We start from the raw sequence: 8,705 nt of genomic DNA, 5'->3' as shown, positions 1-8,705 counted from the left end.
ATGGCGGATCACTTTTCATCTAATGTACACAATAATAATGTAGACTCTACCAAATATTTTTCTTTCTTATTTTTTTTTCTTTTGTCTCCCTCAACCTCTATGCTTGAGAACCCCATTGATGACGTGATTGGCTAATATGTTGGTGACGGTGAATACCTCATCGGCCTCCCTTCCATCAATGCCAATGAGTCCATTTGGAAGTATATCGTCGTCTTACACACTAGCTCACCAAATGATCGCTTCGATGCCGCCATCTCCCTCATCTACTTCGCCGACGACATCAACAGCAACAATTACAATACCCTCCCTCCATAAGCCTTTCAAAAAAAATCTCTATATATATTAAAAGTGTAAATTTATTTGTTTCCTCATGCCTTCACTTTCTTCATTCTCCGTCACATCACATTCACTCTCAATACTTTCCTATAATAAAGTGGTAAAATTATTTTCCTAACATTATCTAATATATCATCTTATACTTTTAACATCTTTTAAACACTTTAACAACTTGTAACTGAATCATAGACCATATATATATGGCAACTACTAATGTTCATCCTTATTGGAGTGCATTAGCAACCAACCAAAATATTAAAGACAAAAAAATTAACATTTTTTTATTTTAAATAATCTATTTTAAGGGCATCATAGTAATTTAATACTTAATTTCAAAAACATAAAAGTATTTTCTCTCTCCTGTTTTATGACAATTTTTGTTGGGAGATGATAATGGATTGTCATGTGAGAGATGTGAGACTCTAATTCTGTCTGGGTCCAAAAATAAAAGAAAAAAAGAAAAAAAAACAGAGAAAACAAAAAAAAAAAGAAAACGTATAAAAAATGAAAAAGAAAGAAAAAAGAAATAAAACATAAAAGAGAAAAAAAAAAGAAAGAAAACATGCAGTAACAAACAAAAAAGAAAGAAAAAAAAATATACTTTGTGACTTATTGGGCTCTCTTTGAGAGCCCATTAGGTCAAGAAAGAGCATAGTGCATTAAAGAAAAGAAAAATGAAGGTCTCTAAGAGGACAGAGCATCCCGAGGAAGGCAAACAGGCCACTTACATAACGCCATTTGGCCACGACATCAGAGAAGAGAAAGATCACCAAGTAATCCCTCATTCCTTCATTCTCTTACGTTTCTTCTCCCTCTTTCCCTCTTCTTCTTCTTCCTCTTCTCTGTTTTTCTTCTTCTTCTCCTACAAAGCCTCATTCCTTCACTCACATATTTCGTAACACTATGCCAATTATTTATTTATTTTTGCAAATCTACTTTAGCATTCTTTAGTACATGCTTACATTGTGTACTCCATGCTGGGTCTCCGACTTGCTTGAGTTCACAAAGTTTAACACAAAACTAAAGTCTTTTCCAAAAAGGTAGCATTCTCAAATAAATTATCACTCAATTCTCCTTTTTCATGTTACATGCACTCCTTGTTTAGTGATGTTTTTAATAAAGTGTGAGTAAATTTTGTGAATCTCATGTTGGGTCTTTGACTTCACAAAGTTTACCATAAAGCCCAAAATCTTTTAAAATAAAATAAAATCAATTCAACACACAAACACTTCTTTCTCTATAAAGAACTACGTAAATCTGATTTTCTCATTGCACCTGGAGATACGTAGGAGCCAGGGCAAATCCCTTTTTGACCCACAAAAAAAACTAAAAAATAAAATCCTTTTTTTAGAAAAATAATTAAAATTTGATTTCTTTTTCTAAATAAAAAAATATAATATAACAAAATAAAATTCATGTTTTCAAGGGAAGATAAATAATTAAAAGTCACTTTATTTTTAGCACACTCGATTAAATGTTGTCGTCTTCATGATGGATATGTGGGTTGTTAACATCTTTCCTGTGCGTAAACCACTCTCAAATCCTTTTTCTCAAACCGTAGATCATTCTTTATCATTTTTTTTAATTTTTTTTCGACATTTTCCTTAAATAAATGTTAGTGGTGACTCTCCAGGTGAGTTTTTCATTTTTTTAGAGAATAATTTATTTTTTTATTTTTTTATTTAATTTTTTATTTTGTCATCCCATTGTGGCCCACTTTGCAACAAGTGAGACGAGAAATTAGTGTAAAAAGTAAATATGAATGGAGAAAAAATAGAAGTAATATTTAGTTGTGATAAGAGAGAGAAATGGTTTATTTCTTATTTAAATATTAAATTATTAAAATATCTTTATATTAAATGAACAAAAACAAGAGAAGTGAGGATTATGTTTGTCCTAAATATTTTTGGGTTTTTCTCCCTGTGTGTTTGTTGTGTGTAAATATCAATTTTAGATTGTAGTTATTTTTATAAGAGAATTGTTAGGAATATATTCTCTAACACATCTTTTTAAACATATTTTCTCTAGTTGGTTTGAATTTATTAAAAAATATAAAATTAAGAAAAAAAATCATTAAACATGAGATAAGATTCACAAAAATATTATTTTTAATAAATTTCAACAAATAAGATAAATCTTGGTATCAACATTTCTCATTTTAAATGGAAGGGTAATAATATTTTTTTTTAGTTTAGTTCCCTATGTATAATCAACTCTGAATCCAATTTATCCAATTTTTAGTTGGAAATAATTTTTTTTAGGGTTTTTATAAGTGTTTTTCCTAACAAAAACAAATTTTGATACACAAGTCTACTTTTGTCTTAAAAAAATTTCCTTGTTTGATTTTTTTTTACGAGTTTGGCCTAACTCATCAATTCTTAAATTAATCACATTTCAACTACTAAAATGTCCTAAATTTATTTTCTATCCACAAGCCAACTCATGTCATGTTTTCATGAGTTGGGATAGGTGGCTTGGCTTGCCCCTCCAAGTTGGCTTTGGGAAAAATGATTAATTGATAATCATAAAACATTAAATAATTAATTTCTTTAAAGACCTAAGTGTTAATATTGTTATTTGAAGATTAATTTGGATTCAGTCAACAATTAAGATATAATTATTTGTGTAGAGCAAAAATTTTTTTGCTTATAAACAATCAATCAGGTTCGAGTTAGTAAGATTTTAAGGAATTGATAAAGTTCTCCTTCCAAATATAAGATAACTAGATATTCAAAATTCAATTGAAATTTCTGATAAACATAAAACAACCTTAAATCAGTTGATGCATACAGGTTCGAAGATATCAAGATATAATCATAAAGTGAAACAAAAAATACAACGGATAGGCATATGACATATCCATTGTCGTGACTACTCAAGTCGTAGCATACCCCACCACACCGATACCATCAATCCAGAACTCAAGTTCCTGGCGTACAAGCACCATGAAATGAAGTGTCCTCACTATTAACACCAATTCTCAATCTTGTGAAATTCACAAGAACAACAAATAAAAACAAAATAGAGGGTAATTTTCCACCTTCAATACAAACCATACCATAAGGGCCCCTTTCAACGCATGCTTTCTCTCCCAAATTCTTCCTCTTTCTCCCTCTTTCACTTCAATTTTCTTATGTTGCATCAGTGCCAAAAGGGGTTTGTTCCTGCACAAGTAAATTCATCCCTTAGGCTAAAAAAAAAATAAGGTATTTCATTTTCATTTTTTTGGGGGTTTCAATAAGCCATTGAATCTAGAAGAAAAACATGCCTCCCATGTCAACGATTCCAATTCACAGACCTGAATTTCGTACCTTATTCTTCAATGGGTCTCCAAGCCCTTGCAAATGCCTCAGAATTACTGCCTCATGGACCATGTGAGTTTCAATTTTCATTTTCAATGTTTTTGGATGCCTTTTGTTTTTTTTTTTTTTTGCTTAGGTGGTTTTTCTTAGCCTGTTTCTGTTCTATGTTTGACATGAGCAGGACCATGGATTCGAAATTTTCTCCAACAACAAAGAATAGTAATGATAATAATTATAATCTGAAGAAGAAGGAAGAACTCTCTGTGCAGATTCCAACCCCACCCATTTCCAAAGTGGAAACTTTAAACTCCAATGATCTCCAATTTGATCGATTGCAGCCATCGGATCAAGAATTGGGTCGAGTAAAAAGGTTTGAGTTTGGGCAATTTGTCGCACGAGAAGCTGTGCTTGATGAAGAGTATTGGGTATGCTATGATAAATTGTGGGATAAAGAAAAAAGAAAAAAAAATGAAGTGTGTATTGTCATGTATAATTTATGACGCTGGCATCTTTTTCTTGTATTTATTTATTTGTTTTGTTTAAATTGTGGTAGACAGCAGCATGGTTAAGGGCAGAAAGTCACTGGGAGGATCGACCGTACGACAGGTATCATAGATATCTTTTGGTAGTGATAAACAAGGAATGTGAGGAATGAATGTGAAACAATTTGATGCTTTCATTGTGGTTCAGTTTTACTTTTTAGCATGGTGTATTATGTAAACATGTTTAGCAGATTGTGTGACATTTGAATTCAGAGGGGACAATTAATCAGATCAAGATGTATTATGTGAAACATTGATTTAATGATAACAGTAGATTACAGGGATAGATCTATATACCTGCCAATGGTTGGTCTAAATCATTTGCTTTGGTTCACAGTAGATAATGAGTGCAACTGATTCTCCTTTTGTTTTATCCAGATATGTTGATAACTACAAAAGGAAATTTGCCGAGCAGGTAGGAGTTGATATAATTGCCTGTGTGTGTGTGCACTGTATTGACAGAGTGTTGTTCATGAAAATTCTTAACAAGAATTCCTATTGCTTAGGAATTTAATGCATTAAAAAGACGGTGCAAGGTGCAAAATGGTGATAGTTGCGCATGCATCATCACGGTAAATTGATCTCATCTTAGATTCTGGTTTACTTGAGAATTTCAGGTCATAATATATACTTTAAAGCTCTGATTTGATGATTAAAATGAGAAGGCACCTGCCTAATAGTTTGATAGTTGATTGTCCTTAATGTTTCAACTTATGGTGTTTGGAGTCAAGTTTATCAGGTGAGGAAGGAGCAGAAAAATGCAAAGCACTCAGTATTAAAGAGTGTTGTAGGAACCCTTGATTTGAATATCCGATATTTGCTACAAGGGGAGACTTATCCCGGGGTATTACTATTACACATTCTATCTCATTGTTGCTTTGCCTACTAGACTGATGGTGCTGATGCATTTTGCAACTCGATCATTTCTGCAGGAACGTGTAAAGGCCCCTCTTTTTTGCAGCATCAACAGAACACCACCAAGCAGGTATGGCTACATTGCAAACTTATGCGTCATCAAATCAGTTAGGCGACAGGGAATTGCAAGCAACATGATGTCTTTTGCTATTGAAGCTGCAAAATCTAATGGTAATAATATAAACATTGAAGTGAGAGTAACTTTTCTTTGTCTGATATAACTCATGAAATAAGACAAATTTCACATATTCCTGAATTCATTTAGCAGGTTTGACACAGGTGTATGTGCATGTGGACAGAAATAATAGGCCTGCACAGATATTATACCAAAAAATGGGCTTCGAGGTAATTTTCTTACTTCATGTGTATTTCCCATTGTCTGTAATGGATTGAATAAACCATCAATTTGGTCCTCAATGTATTAACGTCACCCAAGTAATCCTTAAAGTCATTCCAGAAATGCTAGGAACACACTCATCTGAACACTCCCTCCTATTGCTTTAAATAGGATATGAGACCACAAAAAATTGTGATTTCCCATAAATTTTACAACTCTCCTGAATTTATAGTTTTCAATAAATTTTAACCAATAAGTGAGTGTTTGAAGGAATGTGTTAGATGTTAGACAAGTGGCCTCATATATCTTAAGAAGAGGGGTTGAATTAAGATATCACAAACTATTTCCCCAATTAAAACTTTATTCTTCTTTAATGATAATAGCAATGTTCCTTTATTATGAATTACTATAATTCAATTCAAACTAAACTTCCTTAACGCAAAAGATAAATAACAATAAATAAAAGAGTTTAAGGAAAGAAAAAGTGCAAACTCAGTTTTATACTGATTCGGTCACACCCTTGTGCTTACGTCCAGTTTTCAAGCAACCCGTTCGAGAGTTTCACTATCTTGTAAAAACCCTTTACAAGTTCTGAACTACACAAGGACAACCCTTCCTTTGTGTTCAGATCTCTTTACAACAAGAGACCTTCGGTCCCTTAATCACTTTCCTTGAGTAAGAAGAAAAGAAGAAGAAATCTCTCTTGAAAGAGATAGATTGTACAATGGAACACTCAAATAATTTCTTACTGAATTACAAATGTTTTGACCAAGGAATTTTAGAAGATAAGACACTTTGAATCTTTTGAGAGGATAAGACATTTTGGACAAGTAAAACTCTGAGAAAATTTCGTGCCCAAGTTACATATATATAGGCCTTTGATGGTCATTCAAAAGTTAAATGAGAAGATGTGACTTTTGGGGAATATTGTCAAAAATAGTTACCGGTAATCGATTACTATAGTGGTGTAATCGATTACATGAAGAGTTGTGACTCTTAACTTTGAAATTTGAATTTTTAAGACTGGTAATCGATTACCAATTTATTGTAATCGATTACATAACTTGAAATTTAAATTCAAATTTCTTAAACTGTTTTAAAACGTTCCAAATCTCTAGTAATCGATTACAAGCTTTGTGTAATCGATTACATGCTTTCTAAAACATTTTAAAACATTTAAAAGCTTTTTAGAAGGCACATTGATTACTGGTAATCGATTACATCTTCTGGTGATCGATTACCAGAGAGTAAAACTCTTTAAAAAACATTTTAAGTTAAATCCTTTGGATAAACCTTTTACTGTTTCAATTTGGAATTTTCTTCTTAAGACTTTAGAAATTATTTTGATCATATTTCTTGAATTTCTTGGATATCTTGGATTCTTGTCTTGAATAAAACTTGAGAACCGCGTTCCTTTGGCATCATCAAAACATCAAAATATCTTTGTTTCTACAATCTCCCCCTCTTTGATGATGACAATTATCCTGAAATCAAGACGAACTAACATACAATTTGATAATGCGTACACACAACCCTTACTCCCCCTATCTTTTGGAATTTATGCCTAAGTTGTTAAATTCTAATAATTTCTAACTACCAATGTTCTTGTTCTCTTCCCCTTTGTCAACATCGAAAAGAAAAAAAAAACGTGTAAAGAAAAGAACTAAGTAATACAAAGAATATCAAAACAAAGACATTCATAAACCAAAGAAAACCAACACGAAGTCTTAAGCAACCAATGCAAAGTTCTAAAAGTAATCAAACACAGAGTCTAGAAATGACCAACCATAATAAAAGTCTAATAAAATCATGACGAAAGCAAATAAAAGCTAGAATACACGACTGAAATAGCGAACTCGAGTAAATAGTAAAAAGAACTATGAATCAGTCGGGGGATCAAAACAACGGTGGATGAAACTCATATCGTCTTCAAGCTGAGTGATACGGGTGTCCATCCCTGCAAAACATGCATCCATGGCATCGAAACGATCACCAACGAATGCTCGAAGCCCACGGAGTTCAGAAAAGACTTCATTCATGAGAGCAGAGGAAGCATCTTGCTGTGGCGGAGGTGACGGAGTACGCTCACGTGGTAAGTCCTGTTTCCTAAGTCATTGTCCATCATGATCCTTACTGTAACCAAATGAAGTTACTGCACCAGCACCAATGGCAAAAAATCTCTTGACTTGAACAAAAGGTTCATCATCAAGAGGAATTTGTAAGTGACGAAGAAAAAGGGTGACCAAATGAGAATATGGAAGAGGTGCATTGGCCCGTAATCCCTTATGTATTCGGTACCTAACCAAGTGAGCTCAGTCGATCTGACGACCGATAAGGAAAACCCACATCAAAATCAAGTCTTCCTCGGAGGCTTGAGCCAGGTTAGAAGGACGAGGTAGCAAAATGCAGACAATTATATAATGCATGATGTGACAGTCAAATGTCAATGACCCAACAAGCAATCTGCCGGTCATACCCGCCTGGTCATTGCAGACCATTCGGCGGGCATCATGGCTGAAATAATCAAACTTCCAGTCATCAACAATAGTGTCCTCAAAAGGTACATCTTGACTGAGTAATTTTGTTAAAGAGAAAAAACAGAGATTGATCAATGACCATTGAAACACCATGCACCTTAGAAATAAGAGTACTATCCTGAATTTTTAAATTGTTGTAAAAGACTCTAATAAGTTCAGGATAATAAGGTAGTTTTAGGGACATGAAATCAACTAAACCAGAATTTTGAAACACTTGATAGCAATCAAATGTTTCACCCTTAAAGAATTCTAAGTCTAGGTACTTAGGGTTTAGAATTTGCCTAGTAGAAAATTGAGAAGAGTATCGTAGACGTTGATCATCTGAAGAGAATAGAGTAGATGATCGTGGAAATGACAAGGAAGGAGGGACTAGTGCTATGGCTGCTCTAGATATTTTGTGGCGTCGATGGGCAGCAGCGGCGGTGGAGGTGGATGAACCATTTCGCTTTTTCGATGATTCAGCCATTTGATGAAGTTTTTGCAGAATTCAATCGGTTGAATTAAAAGAGGATCGAAAATGATAAAGTTTAGGCTTTGTGCGACGTTACTTGAATTATAAAGGAGAGAATTAGCACTGTTCCTAATACTATTGGAGTGGTGAAACGATTTATGATTTTGATGAGTAGTCATCACTACATTTTAGGTGAACAGGGGCAGGGATTGATCTAGTCTCTGACCTTATATTTTGATTAGTCTTTTTACCGAATTCCATGAGTTACTAGTGTCTCGTCTCGCA

The 8,705-nt window shown here is 33.4% G+C and overlaps 1 protein-coding gene across 5 annotated transcripts in view; it reads left to right on the top strand.

The window, feature by feature from the left end:
- The first annotated feature begins 3,162 nt into the window (after window positions 1-3,162).
- LOC100808675 (uncharacterized) overlaps window positions 3,163-8,705 on the top strand; it is an 11,192-nt gene continuing 5,649 nt past the window's right edge. Inside the window, exons 1-8 of one of the 5 annotated variants that reach the window (XM_014767901.3) lie at window positions 3,163-3,710; window positions 3,820-4,063; window positions 4,192-4,244; window positions 4,559-4,595; window positions 4,687-4,752; window positions 4,920-5,024; window positions 5,113-5,266; window positions 5,361-5,440. In XM_014767901.3, coding sequence (XP_014623387.1) covers window positions 3,601-3,710; window positions 3,820-4,063; window positions 4,192-4,244; window positions 4,559-4,595; window positions 4,687-4,752; window positions 4,920-5,024; window positions 5,113-5,266; window positions 5,361-5,440 — 849 coding nt within the window. In that variant the 5' untranslated portion in view covers window positions 3,163-3,600. The remainder of the gene's footprint in view (window positions 3,711-3,819; window positions 4,064-4,191; window positions 4,245-4,558; window positions 4,596-4,686; window positions 4,753-4,919; window positions 5,025-5,112; window positions 5,267-5,360; window positions 5,441-8,705) is intronic. The other 4 variants (XM_014767900.3, XM_006597806.4, XM_006597805.4 and 1 more) reach the window with 4 other exon arrangements.

The sequence above is a fragment of the Glycine max genome, chromosome 15 (assembly GCF_000004515.6).
Source record: "Glycine max cultivar Williams 82 chromosome 15, Glycine_max_v4.0, whole genome shotgun sequence".
Taxonomy (NCBI): domain Eukaryota; kingdom Viridiplantae; phylum Streptophyta; class Magnoliopsida; order Fabales; family Fabaceae; genus Glycine; species Glycine max.
Note: the sequence above shows the minus strand (reverse complement) of the source record. Positions and strands in the feature narration are given on the sequence as shown.